General features: G+C 38.0%; 1 protein-coding gene across 7 annotated transcripts in view; it reads left to right on the top strand.

Annotated features, from left to right (window-relative positions):
• Nucleotides 1-26,433, top strand: part of DIAPH2 (diaphanous related formin 2) — an 814,964-nt gene that overhangs the window by 614,198 nt on the left and 174,333 nt on the right. For all 7 annotated transcript variants that reach the window (XM_023634106.2, XM_023634104.2, XM_001914669.6 and 4 more), the window contains one exon: nt 21,138-21,273. In XM_023634106.2, coding sequence (XP_023489874.1) covers nt 21,138-21,273 — 136 coding nt within the window. The remainder of the gene's footprint in view (nt 1-21,137; nt 21,274-26,433) is intronic.

Here is a 26,433-nt window from a genome sequence, read left to right on the forward strand (position 1 = left end):
ATGAAAAATCACAGAGAACTCACAAAGACATTTAGTTCATCTTGGATTCCTTTCACCCTGGTCCTTGTTCCCTTCCAGCTGTCAGCTAGGTGATCTGATTAACTAATGCAGTACTGATGTGTCACTCATTCTGTACCACATACATGCCCTTTAAATTCAGAACAATGCCTTAATCCAGCAGAGCAATTCTACTATCAAGAACTTCTTGCAGCATGGCTAGCTGATAGAGGAAATACTTGGGGGAAAGGCGGTCTTTCTTGTATCTCTGAAAGAACATCGTGTACGTGGCTGCCTAATCTTCCTGGGTCTAGGATTTCTTTTTTCTTTTTTTTTTTTCCATCAAGGACATTCCACAACTTAACCTGTCTCTTGTGGTCTCAGAATCCAGCTTTACGATCTTTGTCTTTCAGTATGGCATCCCCTGGTGTTGGCCTCCCCTGTGCAATAGATCAGGGATCAGCGATCTCTGAGCCAGGGGCCAACTCAGCTGCCCTCTGCTTTTGTAAATAAAGTTGTATCAGCACACAATCATGTTCCTTTGTTTGTGTGTTGTCTGTGGCCGCTTTCGCCCTCCAGTGGTGGTGCTGAGTAGTTGAGACAGAGTCTGTAGGACCCACAAGGCTGAAAATATTTACTGACTGGCCCTTTACAGGAAAAGCTTGCCAACCCTTCATATAGAGCCTGCAAACAAGGGTATTGAGGTGAAATTCTGGAAATCCTAGAAAACAGGTATAGTCTCCTGTGTTTGAACTTCGAAATGCAGTCCCTCCTCAAGAGGGGATAGCTTTTGAGAAGATGAGAATTAGGAGTTTCCTTGGAAGAGATGTGGTATCAACTTGGCTGTTGATTAACCTTTTCCTTTCCAGGTGAAATTCACTTCTTTATGTATTGTGCCTTATGCGGAAATACGGCCCTCATCTGGCATGCTGGGTGAGATGACTGCAAGGGGTGACCCTACACTTAGTTTGTGAGACCCAAATCATGTCTAGCCAATAGTCTTCATCTCACTTATGCATCCCTGGAGACAGACACTTAGTGCCTGTATTATATTAGGTACGCAGTGTATGCTTTATACTCCAGCTTCCCCTCAACTATACCTTATAGTACAATACACATATAGCCTGATTAGTAGAACAACCCTTTGTCATAATGTGGGCAGGATTTCTTGGTCTTGATTTTCAGTAGCAATATCTCCTCAGTCTATTCCTTAGAATCCCTGTCCTTCAATCTTAAATATGAGCATTACCGAGGGTCCACCCTTGGTCCTACATAATTTTTCCTGAGCAGTTCATATCTATCCTCACTCTTTCCTGAGCTGCACTCTTGTTCTTCAGCTCTAGACTCAAGTTTATTGTCTGTTGGATGCCTCTAACTAGATGCCCTACAGCTATCTCAAACTCAGCAGATTCAAAATGGAACTCATGACGTCTTTTCCCAACTTCCTCCAATATTCTCCATTTTGGTTAATGGCACATCTTGATGTCTTCTCTCCCTCACTATTCACATCCGATCTATCCCCAGCTCATGTTGATTCTGCCTGAATCATCCTCACTTTAACTGCCCACTGTGAGTATTTCTTCTCTCTGCCCTGGACTACTGCAACCATCTTTTCAGTTGTCCTTCCTTCAGTCTTAGCACCCTCCAAACTGTCTTTATACTACTACCAGATATTTCTTTCTAAAACGTAGGTCTCATTGGGACATCTACCTTTTCCGAAACCTTTAATGGCCTCCTATGGGTGACAGTAAAGTCTAAACTAGCATTTGGAAACCCTTGGCAGTCTAATTCCTCCCAACCACTATCCTTTGTCTCTGTTTGGAATACTATCACGCTCACAATCTCCCTTCTGCTGGTGAAATCATTTTTATCCTTCAAGACTCCATTCAGTGGCTACTTTCTCCATTATGTCTTTCCTAATACCTCCTCCCTAACTCCAGGGAGAATTAATTGCTCCCTATTTTGTATGCTCATATCACGGCGTTAATGTAGTGTTGTAAGACTCCACTCATTATAATTGGTGATGTACAGACCTGCCTTCTTCTTTATGCTGTGAGTTCCTCTGGAGTAAATGTATCTTACTCATTTTTGAGTTTTTATCACACAGCAGACAGAATATGTGGCACGTAGAAGTAGCCAGCAAATATTTGTTGATCAGTAACCATGTTTCTAGCTGGTAAGAATGTTCCTCCTCTGCTAGATATCTAATAATAAATGGCCTGTTGTATTAAATGCTTCAAAGCCCTCTGGCTCTTCTCTCTTTCCTCCCCCCCACCAGTTTATCAAAAACATTTCATTATTTTAATGACTCCTTTGACGCTTCATCAACATTGATTCAGCAAATATTTGTCTAAAACACTTAAACTTGTCTACATTCACTCCATCACTCTAAGTTGTGAAATCCCAAAGTGAGCTATATTTTCCACATACAACTCTTGGGTGGAGCTATCACTAGGCACAAGAAGCACATCCTCGTTACTCCATTTCACTTGTACATTCCACTATCCAACCTCTTGTTTGTCAACCTCACTTTGTGATTCACTAGTCACTTATGACTGACTCTGACCCCGTAAATCTTCATTATTTATCCATAGCCAGCTACTCCCCTACTTATGTCTCTAGGATTTTTTTATTTTTATGAGAAAAATCATTAGATAAGAACTATTCTTCAAACACATACCTGATCTTTCTACCCTCTCTAAGTCTTGCCATCTTCAAAGACCCTTTGAAGAGAATAAAAAATTTTAATTTCTCTCTTTCGGGTAGTTGCTGCACTTTAAAAGAAGAGAAATAGTCATAAATTTTACAAGATAAAATCTAGTCATATTAAATTTCTTAAGCATATCATAGTGTCACATTTTACCTTTAGAAGTCCTTAAGTATAAACACAATATGAGGAAAGTAACATTGAGATTTCATTGCACTAGAGTATCCATGAGTCAAAAAGTCATTATACAGAAGTTCACATTGAAAGAAGTCAAATCTAAAACATGGCATTTATTTTTGCAAAGTTTTATACAGGAACTAAAATCCACTGTGGCCATAAACTCCCAAAATCCCCTCGTAAGTTGTTTGTCCAACATGTCAAGCCTAATGGCAAAATCCCTCTGTACCAATAAATAAGGCAACTTAAGCAGAAGATTCATGATGAAGCCAGAAAACTCCTGTATAAATAATGGCATAGTACCCAGGGAGGAAAGAGGTAAAGGAGAGGGCAGTAGATCATTAGCATGGTAAGAAAAGGATATTCCCATCAGGAAGTAAGCAGGGATATTTTGCCAAATCTAGGTCACGATCAAGGATAGAATCACGAATGAGATGCATTGTACGTTGTGGAATGTGGCTGCCGTGCTCATGTGCAGAGGGAATGGCTTGCTTCCCAGAATGCAATCACCACTATCTAATAATGTCCCTATTATTTCTACTTTGGAAAAGAGGATCTTAGAGCAGAATATTTCTGGTTCTGACCTCTATCCCATTCAAACCCAGTTTTGAAGTGATCCACACTGTATTTATTGTTTTCAGATTTGTTTACGGATCAACTCTGTCTGGCTATAGCAACCCCAGATTCATGGTGTCAAAAAGAGACACGAAATTGTATATTTATTTTATTTTTCCCCTTTTGTAAACTAGTGACTCAGACACATATACCTACAGAGCCAAAATATCCTAGAACAGAAACTGAGGAATTCCCTGTGGGTTTATGTCATAACTCAGCCTCCTGGCATGTTTCTGCAACCCCTTTAGCAGCTAACTAGCTAATCTTTCAAATAAGTTTCTCGAGAAAGCAGTTTTATACCTTGACTTGGTTCCGCTGCCTTGCCATCCTTACTGTGAAGTTCTTTTTAGTTCTCAGACAGAGTTTCTTTTCTTAGAATTCAAATTCAGGCCCTATCATTCTGATTTCTGGAAATGTGGACAGTATCTGATAAGCTTTGTCCTTTAAATAAATATCCACTTCATGTCCATGGATATAGTTCTGTCCCTTAATACCATCTTCCCTGAGCTTAATTATCCATCTTTTCTTCATGGTTTGGCATTTCCCAAACTTTTAGGGCTTCTCTTATTCTTCGGCAGACTTCTTTTCAGGTTTTTATATATCCCTTAAACAGAGGTGGATCCAGATTTGTCAGGCCTGAGCTGATGCAATTTGGGAGGAACCATTTAAGAAAAAGAATAAAAAATATCTTTCTTTTGCAAATTGAACAAAAACACGTGGCCAGGTGAACACATTGCCAGAGCCGCTCGCCTGCAAGTGGGGGTCCTCATGCTTTTGCTTCATTAGCTTCATGGTGAACCTGTCTCTGCCCTTAGATTTGGTCTGCCCCATACATTAAGCACAGCTCTTTAAAAGAGGCCAAACTGTCAAAAAAGATAAACCCAAGTAAGAATGTTATCACACGTGCTAAGCTAACATTTACACTAATCATCACTGTTGTCATTAATTAAGAAATAATTATTCCATTCCTCCTTTGTATGAGGTGCTATATTTGGCTGATCTGAATGTAATATCACACCTGAAGCAAACGTTCATAAAGGAAATATGTGGATATCTGAGTGCATGTTAAATATTTAACAGATATATTGACATGATATATAAGAATGGATGAATGCGTCTTGTAGTGATGGTTCGTGAAGCAGTCCTTAAGGTCTCCAATTTAATCTGAGAGAGGAGAGGTTGAAAGGTATGTTCTCTCTCTTCTAATTGATGAAAAGGTTGTTTTCCTTACCAAGAATACAGCATGGAAGTGAGCGTCATATAGCGTGGAAGTGAGTGTCAGGTTAACTTTGGGACCGCTGTGAGCTCTAGGGCCTGTATTGGTATTCTCTTCCATGCCTCATCAGTGTCCCCTTTTTTATTTGTGTGCTTGGCTTCCACTCGTCATTTATTTAGTGTTATATATATTTCTCTACATATGAAAATTACCCTGATGGTTCAGACAACATAACTAAAGGGAAAGGTGCTACCCCATCATTACTGGAGGACATCTTGCTGTCAGTTTCCTGGAAGGTAGAACAACAACTCATCAGACAGTCACGTTCTCCTTAGAAGAGCATAGAGTTCTGACTGGCATTCAAGATGGCTTTGTGAAAAGTTGAGCAAAACCATTTTCATTTACCTCTGTGAAAGAATCGATGACTATGTAGTCCAAGAGGTAGAAATCTCTATTTGCTAAGATTTTGATTCCCTCCCACGTGACAATCATTCTCAACGATGACTGAAAAAAAATAGGATCTAGACTCAAGACTCTAGAATATTATTTCAACTGACAGTAGGACAGTGCTCCACGTGAGTGAGTGAGTCTGGGAGATTGACTAAAAGAGGACTTACACTCTAGTGCTTCTTTGGATGACGTCTAAGTACTAGGAGTACAGGAGCCTTCTCTGTAGTACTCATTGTTGATCCCCCAGGGACTAGAACAGTATGTAACTAAATAGTAGATAATGAATGAATGAATGAATGAATGAATGTTTCCTGCTTCTCAGTGAAAGTGCAAGTCACTGAATACAAATAAGACTACATTTATCTTAGCTTTTCTTCTTCCTTGACCTCTTCTTCCTTTCCCTATCTCTCTCATCACCCAAATGACAGAAAAGTCATCAATATATATATATGATTTTTTTATGTGTATGTTCTCTCAGAAAGAGGATCGAGTTCAGTCAAGAATTAGTAAAATATAAAATAATTAAGGGCATCAACCAGGTAACAGAGACAAGATCATGCACAAATTCACTAGAAAAAATTTTTGCTTCTTAGTGGAAGAGTACTAACCATGAATCAGCAGTATATGAGGTATGACTGTTTTTTAAAGACAAATCAGAAATGTGTAGAGTCAAAGGAATTTTACCTCCCTCTCTACCTTAATTGAAAAATAATAATACTGCCCTAGATACTTTGGAAGTGCCCGTTTTGGATTTTCCCTAAGGGTTATGTAGCATGTGCTTTAGGTCTTTTCAGGGGTACTCCATCTTTGCATTTTGTGGGTGGATTTGATTTTTGAAAATAGCCAAAAGTGATATTGAGCCAAGTTTTAAGAATAAGATGTATGCTCGAACTGGGTAACAAACTCTCTGGTCAAAAATATTGGAAATCGGAAGTAATGAGACTGATTTCGTTTGATTCAGAGGTCAATTCTGAAAAAGGAGTTTCAATCATAGGGTAATGGCCCTCACCAGAATAAGTTCATGGCTTCCCACGGTGGCTATTTGAAAGATAGGATTCATGGTTTCAACAGATACAACAGAACCAATCTTAGAAGTTTACAGTTGCACATTAAAATGTTGCAAAACAAATGCTATGATATGTTAGGAGAATTAGAGCATAGAAAACTGGGAATATCCTTACACTAGATATTGGTTAGTCTATCTTTTAGGATATTGTTTCCGGCTGTGTCTGTTTCTTTTTTGGGAGGGCTTATGAGGATGAAGAAGCCTATTACTTAAAAAATTATGTCCAACAAGAAGACCCAGAGGAAATTCTAAACATTATTAAGTTTATAGAAAGAACTCTCTATGAAACAGTTGTTATTCTAGAAGATGTTATTGAGTGGCTGAAATTGGAGTCCAAACAAATTTTCCTAAGCGGCTCTCTGATCCCATCCCTCCCCCCAACCTTTAGCCTACAAACGAAGAAAGTCCCCTGCATTGCATTGCATTTAGCTTTACTTTTGTGGAACTTGGCAATCACAGTGGTTCCTGGGGACAAGTTACACTTCTGTGAAGCATTTTTTAAGGAAGATATTGACCAGGTTTCTATTTCTCAGCAGCCAATAGACAAGATATGGACTTAAGAAAGTCACAACTTTTAGTTAGACATAAGGAAGAATTTCCCTTTAGAAGTGACTAAGTATCAGCACAGGTTCTTGCCGGCAGTCATGGAACCCCTATTCATTGGCAGAAGACTAGAGCAAGCATTTCTTGAGGGCTCTTCCTGTTCGGAGTCTGTATTTCTACTTGTCAAGGTAATTTGATATTCTTATCCAAGTCTCCAGGGTACTTTTCAAACCACCCAAATTGGTCTCATCAAAAACCTATTGATTGTGCTGCCTCTTCCATCTTCTAAGATGGTGACAGTAATAAGGCAGTAAACTCAGCTCTCGGACCTGTAACATACCACTTATTTTGTCCTTTCCCCCCACCCAGACCTCCCCAAGATGCTTTCCCATTAAAATATTGTATCAGTCATTTTTGAATTTCATTTTGTTCCTTTGGTTCAAAATAAAATTAAAAAACAGTTATAGATTAACTTCCTATAGGTGCTCAAAGTGCTTCGTAGATTTTAATCAAGTCGAGGTCCATAGAGGCATGTCGAACTCAATTGTTTTTCTTTCCCAGATGGAAAGAAGGATCCTCAGATATCTACTAAGAAAGTGTGTCTGCAGAAACCTGCAGCGTTTGAAAACCTCTTCCATCTGCAGATTGTGGATTAACTTCCAGCTAATCAGAGTTCAGCATTCTAATGGACTGTGACGGGAGAGACAGTTTTTCCTCCAACTTCAGATCACATGTCTTTGCAGTTATAAGGCAAATTTTCAAAGAAGGCCTTGGGGATCACAGCCAGCCTTCATTATTGGCGCATGACCGCTTTGTAACCAACTGCAAGTTTAATATCCAAGGAGATTTGCACATAACAGTCTTTTTTTCCTCTTTCTCGTTTGTAATAATTTACCTTCGAGATTCTCTTCACGACCATGCTGGTGTGCAAAGATCTGTTTGTCTGTCAAACCTCCAGATATGTACAGCATGTGAAAGATCCATTAATTTTTTATTTGTTTCCTAAGGAGGCTGAACAGTAAGCTGGTTGTGCTGAATACAAGAGGGCTACTTCTGGGGCTGGCCCCGTGGCCGAGTGGTTAAGTTCGCGCGCTCCGCTGCAGGCGGCCCAGTGTTTCGTCGGTTCGAATCCTGGGCGCGGACATGGCACTGCTCGTCAGACCATGCTGAGGCGGCGTCCCACATGCCACAGCTAGAGGAACCCACAACGAAGAATACACAACTATATGTACCGGGGGGCTTTGGGGAGAAAAAGGAAAAAATAAAATCTTAAAAAAAAAAAAAAAAAAAAAAAAAGGGGCTACTTCAGTGAAAATGTGCTGCAATTCACCAAACTGGCTCCCTCACCTGCAGCGGGTCAGTTTCCTCTCTGTGTCTCCCCTCTGCCAAAAGGGAGGCATTTATACAAATAAGCTCAAGTAACTTTTCATATAAACCTTCTACCCAAACCTGAGACAGTTCTCTTTCAAGCCATAAGATCACTGAAAAAGCTGTGTATCACTAATATTTGCGGATCCTGCAAATAGCTCATTCAAAACAGTGATCCCATTTTCAAAACCAGAATGCGTCTTTTCTCTTAACTTTGGAGGTTCTGTGTAAACACTAATCCCTACACAAGTGAATGTTCGCTTCAGAGTGTTGAGCTATGGCAGTGTGACAAGTGTCACATATATTAGGCCTCAGAAACACTAAGCCTTGGCATTTTTCAGAAGATAAATATAGAAGTCAGTCAACCATAACCTGTGGATGATTAGGAAGAAACCCACTATTCAAAGGGGGATAATACTCATTTCAAGGCCACTAAGATTTTCCACAATAAAGAAATATGAGATGTGTAGGGAACTGCGTATAGAAATGTTCTTGGTAATTTAATGTTTTGAGAATTCCCAGGCTGAAAACTATTATTATGTAAATCGACTAGCTCCAGCTGCTGATTCTTAGAAAATGTGAAGAGTATCTAAAGTTTAACTAGGTTTTGACCTTTTATGTTATGACGGCTACAGTAGGGAAGAGGAAGCTGGGAGGTTCATTAGGGGCTTATTTTATGTAAGGTGGTAAGGGAAGGCCTCACTGATCAGCAGACGTTTAAGCAGAGACTTGATGGAGCTGCTGAGAGCCGAGTAAACACAAGTGTTAGGGTGCTGAGGGAAGGAGCCCAGTGGAGCTGTAACAGAATGACTGAGGAGAAGATGAGGTCTCAGAGGTAGTAAGGGGCCAGATCATGTAAGGCTTCGTGGTAGGCTATTGGAAGGGGTTTTTTCCTTCAACTCTGAGTAGGAATAGATGGATTCACTGACAGACAGACAGAGAGAGAGAAAGGAGGAGAAAAGGAAGGGGGAAGAGATGAGGACAGAGCTTTAGGTGAAGGCAAAAATTAAAGGGTGGGAGATGGCACTGCAGTTTAGAAAGGAGAGGGAGAACACTCCAGGCTAGAGGAAGGAAGGATCAGGGTACCTCAGGAATCTAAGAGGGAAGAACATGTCTGTTTTGTTTGATTTGGTTTGGCAGGTTACCTATGGCCCATTGTATGTCTATGATTCATACCGTGTGTTTACATAGGTTAATAAGCACTACTTTAATCCCCGTCTAACTACAGCATCAATACATGTGTTCAGCGTCTATTATGGAGACACCTAACTACTTGAACAAGCTAATCAAGGTTTCAGTTATCTCAGTGAGAAGAAAGCCATACCTCTCGGTTGCAATCGTAGTTGATTGGTTGATGAAGTATTCATGAGATCTTGCCTAAGAGGAAGGTTATAGGTCACTTGTACCATAATAAGTGGAAATCTCTAGGAAAGAAAATTTAGCAGTATTATAGTGCTGATAAAGTCTTCAGAGTTACTGACTCTCAGAGTGTAGTGGCTACAGCTGAAAATTCTTTGCCTTGAGCATTTGTCATGACTCGTTCAATCCAATATGCCCTTTAAACACAGTGAAAATCTAGCAGAAAGAATATCTACTGTTATTTGATGTTAATTAAAGAGTAGGATTCTTTCCTTTCTTTAGTGGGAAGTCTTAATTTGTCCAAGAGTTGTAGTTGAAAAATCTAATGAATCATTGCCAACAACTTATGTAGGCTTTTTTCTCTAATCATTTAGTTCTTCAATTCTTTGTTCAAAATACTGAAAAACTCATCTTGGCTTACATTATATCTTCCCATTTGTAGCCTGACGTGATCATTCTAAAATGGGACTGAGAAAGATCTGGAAGCGTGTATGAATCCTCGTTTACTATTGCCTTCAGTATTCTTTGGGATTTTCACCCACTTGAACTAACAAATAGGGACCTCGGCCCAAGTTACAAATCAGTTAGTGGTAACATACAGTGGGATCTGTGTTTTCCAACAACTCTTATCCGTGGTTGCAGGCAAATGCAGCAAATTGCAAAAGTGTCACTAGCAGCTGAAACAATTCAAGCAAAGAATGTGTTAGGTATCTATCTATATGAAGCAGAGTAGAAGGGAAGGAAGGAGAATTGTTCTAGAGAATAGTTTTTTGGTAAAATGACATAAATAGAATGGCCTTTCCTTTTCATTGTCATGCTCAGGACATCTCCGGGACAGGGAAAGGACATTGCTGCTATTAACCCTAGTTCACTGGTCTGGACAACCTTTCCATCTCTCCGTGTTTTGCCTCCTGTTATGCCTGGAATTAAATGAGAATCCCACCAATGAGCAAAAAGATTACACCATTCATCTTCTATTTGAAATTCTTCAGTAGGTGGTTTTCCAGCAGGACAAGCAGCCTCCTAGGGGTAAAGATGGGAAAAGTGTAAGAAAGCTTAGCAAGCCCTGGGGTAGAGAACCAGCGTAGGCTGGTTTTCTGATCCCTCCATAAATAAACCTTTAGGCCAACCAAGTGAATACCCCGTTCTGAGATAAATACTCACAAAAGAAATAAAAGCAAACTTCTGATTTCCAAATCAAATGGTCTTTTCTTAGAGTATGCGCTTTATTTTCTCAGGGAGACAACAGAACTAACTCCAAATGTTAAAAAACAAACAATAACACTAGAAAAAAAAATCTCTTGCCTTTCCCCAGGAAACTTCATCCCTCAGTTTATGCCACAGTCCCAAAAGGCGTGTTGAACCTTAAGTAAAATGATGCGTGAATTTCATTAGCCTACTTAGTAAAATAGTCTATGATCTTTGGTTCCTAGACTTGTCAAATAAGGTACATTAACAGAAGCATTTTTCCCATAAACTTCCTGTTGTTCATTCTATCTATATCTTTTTTTCTCCTGGTTCAGGAAGGCAAGTCCTGTTGTCTGTTCAAAGTGTGTGGGCATGAACAGGGTGTGTGTGCTTTGTTTCTTCATATTTTTTCCTGATACTGTAAGATTTCCTTATAAAAAAAGGATTCTTCCTTCTCCCCGGTGGGCATGCACATATGTGGACATGCTCCTGGGTTGAGGGAAATGGATGACAGACCCTGAATTGCATGGGACATTGGTGTTGCCCAACTGTGAAATAATATAATAATAATAACCACCACCATTCATGGAACACTTCCATGTGCCAGGCACTGTGCTTAATAGCTTTATGTGCAATTTCTCATTAAACTGCAAGCCAGCACTGTGAAGGACAGGTATTTCACAGATCAGGAAAGGAGGCTTCGCTCAGTTAGGTAAATGGCCCAAAGGGATACAGCGTGATAGTCACGAGACAGCTGAGATTTAAACCAGATCTCTCAGCTCCTGAGTTCACAAGAATATGTTGTTCTACTTAGAATGTTTGGACTATGGGTGCTGATTTCAGAGGAACAAAATAAACGGCCTCTTTCTCATTATTTTTACTCTGGGCATAAAATTACAGGTCAGGAACTTTTAGAAATCTTATCAACAAGATGCGTAAAAAATGAAGCCTTAGAATCATCATACTTGGCTAGGAAAGATAGAAATTTACAGTATCCATGTCAGCAGTTCTTTAGCTTAAAGTTTAAGTGTTCTATGTTATTTTTAAAAGAATGATTAAAAGAAAAAATTTAAAATTCTAAAGTGGTTAGCATAAAACAGAAAGAAGGTTTAAAAAAAAACTCTAAAAGCACAGTTTGAATTAAAGCTAAGAGACAAGCAGGTGCCAGATGAGTTCAAGATCAAAAATGTGGAGAGATTTTTTTACCTGTTTCATTGAGTTTTCATTAAAAATAATGTCTTGGTGACTCATATTTAGTGTATAAAAAGATTTTCAGTATAACACACACCAGGTTTCTTTATATTGTTGCCAAATGATTTGACTCAGTGTCATTTGTGAATCCATCTACCATCCCCGATGAATGACAAACTGCTCAGCGGTGTGATCACAGTATGCCTCTGGCACCAGAGTTGCCAATTTGTTCACCAGAACATTGCTAATTTACTTTCTTTTAAGGTTATGTGACTCTACTCTCACACAGCTTCTGATACTGTAATGAATTGCAAGTCTTGCCAAGTATATTCACACAGGCACCCAGGATGATCCAAAACCCAAAAGAGAGAGGAATGCATTTCTAGATTTTTCTTCCATGAGTGCCAAGTGATAGTGATATACGCTCACGCACCACATAATGACATTTTGGTCAACAACGGACCACATATACACTGGTGGTCCTGTAAGATTATAATGGAGCTGGAAAGTTCCTGTTGCTTAGTGATGTCATATCCATTGTAATATCATAGCACAACGCATTACTCACATGTTTGTGGTGATGCTGGTGTAAGCAAACCTACTGCACTGCCAGTTGTATAAAAGTGTAGCACATACAATTATGTACAGCAGATAATACTTGATAATAAACAACTATGTTACTGGTTTCTGTATTTACTGTGCTATACTTTTATCATTATTTTAGAGTGTAACCTTTTTACTTATCAAAAAACGTTTACTGTGAAACTGTATGCCATGTTACGCCGGCAGCAGCCTCATACATCTCCTGTTTACTGCGTCTCTTGATTGCATCGTTTTCTCTTGTGCTTGATTTAATCTCATGTTATTTTGTTCATCATGGCCCCTAAGCATACAAAATCCACCATTCATGTTGCCAGTAGGAAGCCACGTTGAGTGATTGAACTGGAAAGGAAATTAAAAGTGATTAAGGACTACAAAGGTGGAAAATAGTGATGATTATTGCTCACCAGTCAGGCATGTCCCATTCCACCATAGCTACCATCTTGAAGAACAAGAACGAAGTGATGGAAGCTGTTAAAGGATCTGCTTCATTGAAGGCAATGAGAGTAACCCCAATTTGAGAAGGGCCTATATCAGACACGGAGAAACTTCTAATGACCCGGATTGAAGACCAGACACAGAAGCGTATCCCTCTCAGTCCATGACAATCACAGCCAAAGCAAAAAGTTTGTTTGTGATGTTGAAAGAAAAGACTGGACCCTACTACAGGATTGCTTCAACTGAGAAGACATTGATGCAATTCTGGAAGGATTACAACATCTATAGCTGCATCAAGAGCCATGCTTGGACTTGGGTTGATGTCACTAAGGAGTGTATAAATTGCATCTGGAAGAAGATACTCAAGAGGTTCGTCCATGACTTCAAAGGATTTCCCAAGGATGAGGAGATTGCAAAAATCAACAAGGCTGTGATTAAGATGGCAAACAATTTTTCCTGGGTGTGGATCAAGATGAGAGGAGCTCCTAGAGGTGGTGCCTGAGAAATTGACTAATGAGGACTTGTTGGAACTGAAACAGGAACACATAGCTGAAGAAGAAGCAAGAGAAAAGGAAACTGCAGGAGAAGAAAAAGAAGAACCCCCAAGAAAATTCAGAGAAGGCTTTAGCAGAAGCTTTTGCAGACTTTGACAAGTTCCTTAAAAAATTTGAAAACATGGACAACACCAAAACGTTTTCATTAAGAGAGAGGAATGTTCATGGCGCATTATCTGCTTACAGGCGAATCTATGATGAAAAAAGAAACAAACCAAGCAAACCGTCATGAACACGTGTCTGAAAAGAGTGACATCTCCTCAAGAAGAGCCTCAGGCAGGTCCTTCAGGAGGTATTGGAGAAGATGGCATTGTTATCATGGGAGATGACAGCTCCATGCAGGTTGTTGCCCCAAAGACCTTCCAGTGGGACAAGACATGGAGGTGGAAGACAGCGATATTGCTGATCCTGACCCTCTGTAGGCCTAGGCTAATGCGTGTGTTTGTGTCTTCGTTTTTAACAAAAAAGTTTAAAAAGTAAAAAAAAAAAAAGTTTTAAAAATAGATAAAAGCTTATAGAATAAGGATATGAAGAAAAAATTTTTATACAGCTGTACAATGTATATTTTCAGCTGTGTCATTACAAAAGAGTCAAAAAGTTAAAAAAAATGAAAAGGTTGTAAAATAAAAAAGTTACAGTAAGCTAAGGTTAATTTATTATTGAGGAAAGAAAAATATTTGCTTATAAATTTAGTGTAGCCTAAGTGTACAGTGTTTACAGTAGTGACAGTACTGTCCCAGGCCTTCACGTTCACTCACCACTCACTCGCAGACTCACCCAGAGCAACTTCCAGTCCTGCAAGCTCCATTCATGATAAGTGCCCTCTACAGTGTACTATTTTTTATCTTTTATACTGTATTTTTACTAAAGCTTTTCTGTGTTTAGATATGTTTAGATACACAAATACTTACCCTTGTGTTACAATTGCCTACATTCTTCGGTCGAGTAACAAGCTGTACATGTTTGTAGCCTAGGAGCAATGGGCTATGCCATATAGCCTAGGTGTGTAGTAGGCTATGCCATCTAGGTTTGTGGAAATACACTCTATGGTGTGCACACAACAAAATCGCCTAACGACGCGTTTCTCAGAATGTATCCCCATCATTAAGCGATGAACGACTATGGATTTTTTAAATTACCTTCAATGCCACAAATATGCTACAGTTAAAAATCACGTTCGGTATGCTTATGAGGGTAGACTGCCAAGTGCTACACTTCTAGTCATAGGTCACATCCTAAAAATGAGAGAGGTTGTTGTGCAGAATAAACCTTTAGAAACTCACGTGGTCCTTTGTGTCTTAATTCTTGTGTCTTAATTTGTGACCAAATTCTTACCGTTCAAACTTTCAGATGTTTCTATTACATTAAATAATCAGTGCCACCATGTACAGAGCATTTCTTCTGTACCAGGCATTGTCTTCAGTGTTTATATAAACATTACTTCTCTTAATCTTTTTAACAACGAAGTGATTTGAGCAGCAGTACATCCATTCTGCAGATATGGAAACTAAAGCTCAAAGAGATGAAGTTGCTAACTTGTTCAAGGTCACACAGCTTTTAAGATAAATTATGGTAGCTTAGATTTGAAACCGGGTTTACCTGATTCCCAGGTCCATTCTCTTTCGTAATCACTGCACCTCTTCACCCTCAGCTCTACCTTTCTGTGAGATCACAGTGCTCACAAAGCGCTTCTACAGTCAGCACTGGGGTAGTAAGCCAGTGAAGACAATGCAAGTAAGGAATGGTTTTTGGTGGTGGTGGTTTTTGTTTTCAAATATCACAAGGTTGGAAGATGCTCATGTAGACCTGACATGAATGAGGCTGGCATCTGAGCCCCTTGGAATTTTCTAAACCAATTTCATCCATTTCTTAAAGCTTAATTGGAATAAATGAGAGGTCTTAGCATTTTCATGAGCTCTTTTTGCATATGATATTTTTAGTCCATAGGTCTCATTTGTTAATTATGCACAGTAAGGGGAATAAGATTTTTAATCTATTCATATTTTTCAGCGAGGCAATAGAGATTTAAGTGAGAGATTTGAAATTAGATTGGTGAATATATTTTGCAGTAAATCCTGGAGACATTTTCTGTTACATTTTGTTCCTTTTGTACTTTTTACTGACTCTTGAAAAATAGATATGCCAGTAAAACTGAGACTTTTTTCTGTAAACATTTCTTATCTTGTATGAGGTTACCACCAAAACACTTTCTCAAATAGCATCCTTTTAACAGAACACAGTCCTGTACATTGACAGAATCTAATCAGTTGGCATTCCCAACCCTAAGGAATAATGATGGATGCTTACTTGAGAATGATGCTTAAGTACGCATGAGTTAGTGTTTTAAGATGTTTAGTGAGGCTTGACAAATGTAAAGTGTTGTTCATCACAGTCACTTATTTAATGGATTTTCTTTTAACCTGACCTTAAATTTGCTCCTGTTGTTTTCATTCTCTTATTTGGGTTTGTTTTCTAGGAATTAAGAGGAAAAGAATACATCCCACCCCTCAAAAGAGTTCTTTTCCCATCAGCTTTCACATTTTTATGGGAGTTGAAGTTTTGAAATTTCTTTTTTTTTTTCTTTTTTTTAAAGATTTTATTTTTTTTTCATTTTTCTCCCCAAAGCCCCCCAGTACATAGTTGTATATTCTTCGTTGTGGGTCCTTCTAGTTGTGGCATGTGGGATGCTGCCTCAGCGTGGTTTGATGAGCAGTGCCATGTCCACACCCAGGATTCGAACCAAGGAAACACTGGGCTGCCTGCAGTGGAGGGCGCGAACTTAACCACTCGGCCACGGGGCCAGCCCCTGAAGTTTTGAATTTTCTTATCTTTCACCCTAATAAAACTAAAGATTATTGATATGAAACCATAGTTAGGTTTTCCCTTTCTCTTTTAAAATTTTTTTTCTTTAGTGGAAAGAATTTAAACAGGTACATGTTTCCCATTCCTAATTTCCTAAAACCAGAGCCAAAGAGTAAAATCACCAAGAGGAATAGAGTCTTCTTTTCAGCGTGAGGCCCCTTCATGAAGACATAACTGGTGACATGAGGACCAGAATCTTACTCCGAGTCTGTGTTACCTGAAAATTTGTGCCTTTGTAGATGCTTTCGTTCATTTTCATTAGTGCCAAACCACAGAAATTATTTTCCTCTTCTGTTTTGGGCTCTTTAGGATTGCACGTGCCATTTCAAATTGTCTGATGGTTTTGTAGTTTAATCTATTCTTGAAGCATTTCAGATGTAAACTGATGGACCTATTACTTGATCTCTTTCATCGTTTACTAGATTTATGTTCACGGTGTTTTAGTAGTGCCCATTGCACGCCTCCCTTTCGTATAGAAGTTTCACCTATTCACGTATGACAAATTTCTCCATTAGTGATTCTTTGATATTAACTATTTGGGTTTTTTTCTTCTACTCTAAATTGTATCAGTTTACATTTTTATATAAACATTTCTCTTTTAGTTATACTGTATTTTCAAGAAATAAAAAGGAAAGAAATATGTGAAGAGTGCTACAGAAATAGCAGGATTCAAGTCCATAAACTACATAATGCCTATCAGTGATCTATATCAACATTTCTGTTCTCAAATTATGGTTTAGATTTGAGCTTTTCTTGTGTTTTTGTAATCGTTCTACTGTTTTCATTAGACGATCTTAGTCTCTGAAAGGATGCTTATAAAAAATCACCAGAATCTTGAGCATAAGATTGCCAGATCTGTCAAATAAAAATACTTCAGTGAGGGACCAGCCCTGTGGCCCAGTGGTTAAAGTTCCACCCACTCTGCTTCTGGGGCCTGGGGTTCACGGGTTCGGATCCTGGGTGCAGACCTGCTCCACTCATCACCCATGCTGTGGAGGCATCCCACATACAAAGTAGAGGAGGATTGGCACAGATATTAGCTCAGGGCTAATCTTCCTGCAGCAAAAAAAAAACAGGAGAATTGGCAATGGATGTTAGCTCACGGTGAATCTTCCACCCTGCACAAAAAAAATACAATGATAACCAGACATATTGGGCTGCTCATTTCATAATGTATAAAAATATTGAATCACTATGTTGTACACCTGAAACTAATATAATATTGTATATCAATTATACTTCAATAAAAAATACTGGATGCTCAGTTAAATTTGAATTGCAAATAATCCATGAATAATTTGTTAGGATCAATGTGTCTCAAACATTACGTGATTTTTTTAGTGTAAGTATATCCCACATATTGTATGGGATATACTTGTACTAAAAAAATTTATTCATGGTTTGTCTGAAATTCAAATTTAACTGAATGCAACTCTATTTGGAAGGCATCACAGTAATATAAATGAACATACATGGTTCTGGTACTTAAGTCTGCCCAAGACTCTGGTAGTCTTGGGCATCTCACTTAACCTACCTGAACCTAAGTTTTGTCATCTGTAAAATAAGAACAAATAATAGCTACTTTACAAGTTTTCTATAAAGATTAGAAATTATTTGCTTAAAACACTTGGTACATAATAGATTTCCATTAAAGAGTAGCTGTTATTATCTGAACAAGGAAGAAATACCAGTTTTTCATCTTAATAATAAATGACAGCACTCAGCAGCTAAACAACCCATTAGACTGATAATAGAAGAGTCCACCCAGATGTTGCTGACTGTTTATCAGATCAGAGAATTGACCAGTAATAAAATATACACAGCATTGACCTCCCATCGCTCCTCTATTACTTGCCTCCTCTCATGTTACTTACCAAAGATTGTACAACTTGTTAGTATCAGAACCTAAATGTATATATTACCTTTTTACCTTATCTTTTTTTCTGAATTACAATTTTATTTCAATCCTGCCTTTCTCAAACATCTGTTTTTTAAATTTTTATTGAGATAGAATTTACATGTCATGAAACTTACTATTTTAAAGTTTACAGTTGAGTGACTTCTACTATATTCACAAAGTTGTACAACCATCACCACATTAATTCCTGAACATTTTTATCACCCCCCAAATGAAACCCCATGCTCATTAGTGGTTATTCCCCATTTGCCCTCCCCCATTTTCTGGCAACCATTAATTTGCTATCTGTCTCTATGGATTTGCCTGTTCTGGACTTTACATATTAATGAGATCATACTATATGTGGACTTTTGTATGTGCCTTCTTTCACTTAGTATAGTGTGTTTTAGGTTTCATCCATTTTGTAGCATGTATCAGTACTTCATTCTTTTTATGGTTGAATAACATTCCATTATATGGATATATATTGCATTTTGTTTATCCATTCATCAGTTGATGAACATTTGAGTTATTTCCACTTTTTGACTATTGGGAATAATGCCACGATGAACATTCTTGTACAAGTTTTTATATGAACATGCGTTTTCTTTTCTCTTGGGTATACAACTAAGGAGGAATTGCTGGGTCCTCTGGTAACTATTACTCTAATATAGGGCAAGATATAAATATAGCTCTGATATATTCTATATATATAACTGATACCTATAATATAAATATAACTCTAGCATTTTGAGGCATTGTCAGACTGTTTTTCCAAAATAACTCATCATTTTACATTCACACCATCAATGAATAAGAGTTCCAATTTCTCCACATTCTCACTTATCTTTTCATTACAGCCATCCTAGTAGGTGTGAAGTGGTACCTCATTATAGTCTTGATTTGCAGTTCTCTAGTGATTAATGATTTTGAGCATCTTTTCATGTACTTCTTGGCCATATGTATATCTTCTTTTCGGAAATATCTATTCAAATCCTTTCCCCATTTTTAATTGGGTTATTTATCTTTTTATTGTTGAGTTGGAAGAGCTCTTTATATACTCTTATCAGATATATGATTAGCAAATATTTTCTCTCATTCTTTGAGTTCTCTCTTCCCTTTCTTGACAGTGTCCTTTGATGGACAAAAGTTTTTAATTTTGCTGAAGTCTTATCTGTTTTTTCTTTGATTGCTTGTGTTTTGGGTGTCATATCCACATTGTCTTTTCTTCCTTCAAGAATAAAACAAACACTAAATTGTTTGACATGAGTTCTAGTCCCAACTTTGCAATTACATAAATATGAGGCCTAAGGCAAGTATTTAAACTCATTCAGAACTCAGTTTCCACTTCTGTGAAAAGAAGCTGGGTTCAGCAGAGCAGACACTTTGTAATTTTTTGTGAATAAATTATCTCTAGGAAACTCCCTAGGTTCGTAGTTCCCAACCTGGGGAAATTTTGCCCTCCAGGTGACATTTCACAATCTCTGGAGACATTTTTGGTTGTCACAACTGGGGAGGGGTACTACTGGTATCTAGTGAGTGGAGGTCTGGGGTGCTGCTAAACATTCTATAATGCACAGGACAGCCCCCCCAACACACAGCAAAGAATTATCCAGCCCCAAATGACCATAGTGCTGAAGGTGAGAAACCCTGCTCTAAAATTATGATTCTCTTATTCCACCTTATTTTGTGTCTGAGTTCCACCTTATTTTGCGTTTGTCTGCGGGAGCCAGATCATTTTGTTCTCTCAGCCTAATGCTAGAGGAACCAGCCTGACAGAAGCAGTAGAAAGGGGAGGTGCTAATAATTGTTGCAAGTCAGGAGATTTTTTTGAAAGTGTTTTCAGAGCTATTTTGAATTCTTGTGTCTTTTAACACGAAGAAAAAAATTCAACACAGACACCTCCATGCAAAGCCTTGGAGATATATTCTTGTTATTGAGTCCTTTTCTTTAGGGTTTCTGGAACAAAATAGTTTTTGTGAAATAGTTGATACATGCTATAAAGTATATCTAATAGATCATATTAGGAAAAAAACCCAGAACAACTTGATGGAAGGAGCTTGCAGTTGATATCTGTCTGTATTAGTGACTTCTCTGAACTCAAAGGAGGTTAGTAGTAGTATTCCCGCTGATCAGTTTACTCCAGCTTTCTCCTATACCATCTACTAGAATGTGCTGAGTTTCACATGAGTTCTGCAAATAATCTATCCAAAATAAAACATAAAATAGCTTGAAATATGTTTCAGCATTTCTGAAGATCTTGGTGTGTAAAAGGCTATTAAACTTCAAGTATGTCTTTCCTGTGACCATGGAGCTGATTGTTTCATGGCCTGCCTCGTGAGACTTAATCATTACTGCCCTGTCACAGCCACCACCATCACCATCATGGACCAAAGTTTCTTGATTATAATATATCAGGCTCTGTTCTAAGCACTTTATATCTCATTTTTCCTCACAAAAATCCTGTGAGGTGATTTTTTCTTTAAATTCTCATTTTGCAGATAAGAGAAAAATGTACAGGAAAGTGCTAAAATACTTGCTAAGCCATATTGCACATTAAACCTTTTCTTGGGTATCAAAACTGTTTCATATTTCAGCAATGGAGAATATATGCTTCCTGTTAAATCGGTAAACATTGGTGTCCCTAATTTTCTGGCACCACAGGTCATGGCAATTGAACCCTGAGTTATTTCTATTTTTTTTTTTCAAGAAGCGATGTCTTCAGATTAATTGTTTCTCTCAAAAGTATTTGCATGTACTTTTGAAGCTGCTGTAATACCTTCCCATTTTATTTATATATATATATATATATATATATATATATATATATATATGGTTTTAAAATTGCACAACTTCTCCAATATATAAGTAATGGAATGATTTTTGTTTAACTTTGTTTGTGTGTCCAGGAAGCAGTGAAAGAAAACCACAAAAGAAAAGAAATGGAAGAGAAGACTAGGAGGGCAAAGCTTGCGAAAGAAAAAGCTGAACAAGAAAAGTTGGAACGCCAGAAGAAAAAGAAGCAACTCATTGATATCAACAAAGGTAGGAAGTACTTCCAATTTCTTAAAAGATGTATAAAGTGCAAAATAATTGCACTTAATTAATTTCGGATTATAAAATGAATAATTGTGCTTTTGGTAGAAAATTCATACTATCGTTAGTTCCATGTGTCAAATTTCTCTTGTGATATTGTCAATGTATCTTGTCACCCTGCACTGAGCACTCAGGATTTTCAATAACTGATGCAGGGTGATGTGTTGTTGAAACTGTCTTTCTTTCTTCATTTATGTTACCAAATTATATTATGTTCTGGATGAGGCAGTGGTAAGGGAAGAAGAGGGTGAGATGAAACGAGAAAAACTGGTATGGGGAGATGAGCTTTAGGGCTCTAATTTCATCTTGTTGACACATGTCTGTTGACAGTGAAATAACAATTAACATTCTTCCTTGGGGGCTTGAGCATCTCAAGTCGTAATGAATATTGACAGCACTATTATAAGTTGAAAAAAATACACAGGGGCATCTTATTCAGCTGTGTGCCTAAGCACGGAATGCTGGGATGTCCACATGGTGTATGTTGTTTTCTTGGTTTGCAAGAATGACTGTATATTAAAGGTGGGATTTTTGGTTTTGTTTTCTTTTTAAAGAAGAGAGTGATCGGCATCAAGTAGCTACACTCTGAAAATTTAAGAATGAAAAAGCATAGCCTTTGTCACTGAGGGTTAGAGAATTTAAAAACAAAATAAAATCTGAACAAAACACCAGATAGTATGGTTAATATGGACCACCTATTTCTAAATATCATGATAGGCAAAATTGCAAGTCCTGTATAACGTTGACCATGTAACAGGCAGCATTCTAAGACTTTCACATGTTTTAAGTTAATTAATCCTCATAACATCTCTATGAGGAGGTTCTATTATTATCTCATTGTATGATGAGGAAAGTGAGGCTCAGAGAAATTAAGGATCGTGCCTAAGGTCACACAAATAGGAAGTGTGAGCACCGAGATTAGAATCCACATAGTCTGGCTCTAGAATCTTTGTACTTATAAATGCCATTGTCAAATAATGACAGCAACAACTAACGTACAGCACTTACCGTGTACCAGGAAGCCTTCTAGGAGTGTTACATACATGAACATATTTAAGCCTCATAAAACCCTATTGGGAAACACAGCTATCTTGTTTTACGTTGAGAAAACTGAGGCACAGAGAAGTAATTCACCCAAGTTCACAAGGATAGTAAGAGGTAGAAGCAAGATGTGAACCCAGGCAGTCTGTGGGCCGAGTTAATTATTAATTATTACTATGGATTTTTAATTATAATTATTAATCGTTATCAATTATTCTGCACTATATTGTCTCTTCTTTTAAAAGTTATTTTATTGAAGTCATGTTGGCTTGTAACATTGTGTAAATTTCAGGTGTACATTGTTATGTATCAGTTTCTGTATAGACTGCATCGTGCTCACCACCGATGGTCTAGTTCTTATCCGTCACCATACACATGTGCCCCTTTATCCCTTTTGCCCTCCCCCTATCCCCTTCCCCTCTGGTAACCACCAATCTGTTCTCCTTATCCATGTGTGTGTTATCTTCCACATATGAGTGAAATCATACAGTATTTGTCTTTCTCTGTCTGTCTTATTTTGCTTAGCATAATACCCTCAAGATCCATCCATGTTGTCACAAATGGCACGATTTTGTCTTTCTTATGGCTGAGTGGTCTTGCATTGTGTGTATATATATATATGCATCATATTTTCTTTATCCATTCATCCGTTGATGGGCACTTGGATTGTTTCCACGTCTTGGCTATTGTGAATAACACTGCAATGAACATAGGGGTGCATAAATCTCTTTGAATTGTTGATTTCCAGTTCTTTGGGTAAATACCCAGTAGTGGGATAGCTGGATCATATGGTGTTTCTATTTTTAAATTTTTTTCTCTTAATGGCTAATCTTCGGAAATGATTTCTATATCATTAAGTTTATTCTGCATACCTTTAAAATATGTAAGAATTTTCAGATATTGACTATAGTTTTTCTTTTCTACCCAGGAAATAAATATAGCATAATTTTAAAAGAAGAAAAAAGGTAAATAGCCAAGGCAAAATGAATAGCAGCAACATAGTTTAGCAAACTTCCTAATTAGATTCAAAAGAACTGGTCCTAACTGAAGGTCACTCGAGTAGGAAAAACACTGGAGCACAGCATGGCAATGGGTATTTGTAGGAAGTTTTCACTTAAAAGAGAATGGAGTCAGTGGAATAGCACTGTAAGTTAGCACCCTTATGTGCCTGGAGGATTGGCGAAAGAAGAGGCTGGAAGAGGTAGGGGACAGGTTGTGCAATCTCTTGGCTATGCTAAGGGTCTTACCTGAAAGCTGTGAGAAACCTATGAAGTTTATAAATGGGAAAGTGATGTGCTCAGATAGGTTTCTTAGAAAGACCATTTTGACAAAAGCATAGAGAATGGACTGGAAAGGGAAGGGCCTGAGACAGCAGAGATTATGAGGTTATTATCATAGTCCTGACAAGAGATAATGGTGGCCTGAACTGATGCAGTGGTAGTAAGGTTAGAGAAGTCACCAGAAAGAGGTGTATCAGAGTTCTGTAGGCTGTGGATATATAAACACAGATTTATTTTACGGAATTGGCTCATGTGATTATGAAAGCTGGCAAGGCCAAAATCTGCAGGATAGGATGGCAGGCTGGAGACCCAGGAAAGAGCCAGTGTTGCAGTTGAAGTCCAAAGGCAGTAAGCTGGCAGAATTCCCTCTTGCTCGAGGGAGGTCAGTCTTTTGAGCTATTCAGGCCTTCATCTGATTGGATGAGGCCCGCCCACATTATGGAGGGCAATCTCCTTTACTCAAAATCCACTGATTTAAATGTTAATCTCATCCAAAAACACTCTCACAGAAACATCCAGAGTAATGTTTGAACAAATATCTGGGTACCGTGGCCAGCTAAGATGACACAAAAATTAACTATCACCAGAGGGGTGTTAAGAGGTAGAGTTGACTGACTATGATGATTGATTAGATGTGGAAACCAAGGAAGGAGTCATTAAAGAAGGTGGTACCCTTCATTAAGAAAAAAAAAAAATCAGGAATAGCGCCAATTTCATCAGGAGGGTTACAATGATTAGTTTCATTTTGAACATGTTTCATTTCCACGCACATCATAAAGATGGGAAGTTTCTAAGAAGCCATTGTATGTGTGTGTATGAAACTCAGAAAGGAGGTTTGGACTAGTAGACAGACGTGGAAATCATTGGGTTTTGATGATTAAAGTTAGGTTGTATTAGTTTGCTAGGGCTGCTGTAACAAAGGACCACAAACTGGCAGGCTTAGAACAACTGAAATTTATTGTCTTGCATTCTAGAGGACAGAAGTCTGAAATCAAGTTGTAGGCAGGGTCATGCTCTTTGTGAAGATGCTAGGAAAGGATCTGTTGCAGGCCTCTCTCCTGGCTTCTGGTAGTTCCTTGGCTTCTGGCAGCAGAACTTCAATCATCATGTGGCCTTCTCCTTGTGTGCATGTCTGTCTCTTCACTTGGTGTTCTTTTTATTAGGACACCAGTCATATCAGATTAGGGGTCCAACCTACTCCAGTATGACCTCATCTTAATTAATTATACAATTCAACCTATAACATATGAGTTTGAATGAGATCACCAGGGTAAAATGTAAATCAGAGGTTCTGATCTCAGAACCCACTTACACTCTTAAAAACTATTGAGGACCTCAAATACCTTTTGCTTATTTGGGTTATATTGACATTTATCATGTTAGAATTAAAACAGAAATATAATAAATACAATTATTCAAGATAAATAATTTTAAAATTATTTATTAATTCTATTAAAATAACAATAGTAAACATATTTCATTTTAAATAACACCTTTTTATGAAAAGTAGCTTTATCTTCCAAAATCTCCCTCCCAAAAAGTTAGTAAGAAGAGAAAAAATGAGTGCTGTAAATCTCTTTGAAGTCCGGCTTAATAAAAGACAGCTTGATTCTCATACCTGCTTCTACATTCAATCTAACACAATATCATTTGTCATGTAGCTTCTGGAAAACACTATACACTCATAGAAGAATGAGAGAGAAAAAGGCAAAAAAGTATCAGTATTCCTATGAAGGTAGTTTTGACCTTGCAGCTCTGAAATGATCTCAGAGGCCCCCATGAGTCCCCAGACCACATTTGGAGAATCTCTGAGATGAATGGTGAACAGAGCAAGCAGTCAAGACAGTCGATTCAGTTTTGTGCCAAGAACATCATCTTGTTCCCACACTGCATCACACCCCTGTTCCCCCAAGTAAATAGCAACCTTTCGCTATTTCCCTAAAAAGATACCTATAACAGAAAGAAAAGAAAAGAAAGAATCTATTTTTATTGTGTCTATAGTATTATCTTCATTTACCAAGATGTGATTAATTACCTCTTCAAATATCACTGAAGCTGTAGCATAAAGATCCAAATAAGGTTTCATGCAAATGCTTAGCCAAGTGATCTGAACATGCAAAACACACTTTAAAATAAGATTTATCTTTTATGTATTGTTATCATATCTCTAGTTATAGATCAATCAAATGGTAAACTTCACCATTAGGTTCTTGATTTACAGCCCATATGTTGCAAATACTTCTTATTATTTATTGTAATATTATTTTACACTTAAGAGTATATATGTGTTAGTACTTATAAATATGTTTCAAAAGACAGCCTTCCATTGGAATCATGTAGTCTTAAGAAGATAGAAAGATGCAGGAAAGAAAGAGTAAGAACAGAGTTGGATAGTTGGGTGTCAAGATGAAATCAGTGTCAGTGAGTTTTTCAGACAGTGTCTTGTAACAGATGCTGTTGTTAACTAGGCGGAAGTAAATCGCAGACCTTCTGAGAGCCTGGGAGGAAGCATGGTGGAATCCCACCATGGAATGCACATGAGAACGAGGTACAGTCAGAACCTTATTCGGAGAACTTTAAATGTGTCCATTTAGAGCAGTATTATCCACTTTCCACTGAAAGAACCTTGTACACTTCCTTTCCAGTGGAAGAGAGGTGATGCAGCACATTTGACTGCCATTGTGAGATCCGTATTATATAGAGTGTAGAGGTACTTCATGCACATGTGACTAGAGATAGGGGCCATTGGAACCAGAGGGTCTTAACTATGGTAAAGATAGTCAAGTAA

This window comes from Equus caballus, chromosome X, assembly GCF_041296265.1.
Source record: "Equus caballus isolate H_3958 breed thoroughbred chromosome X, TB-T2T, whole genome shotgun sequence".
Lineage (NCBI taxonomy): Eukaryota > Metazoa > Chordata > Mammalia > Perissodactyla > Equidae > Equus > Equus caballus.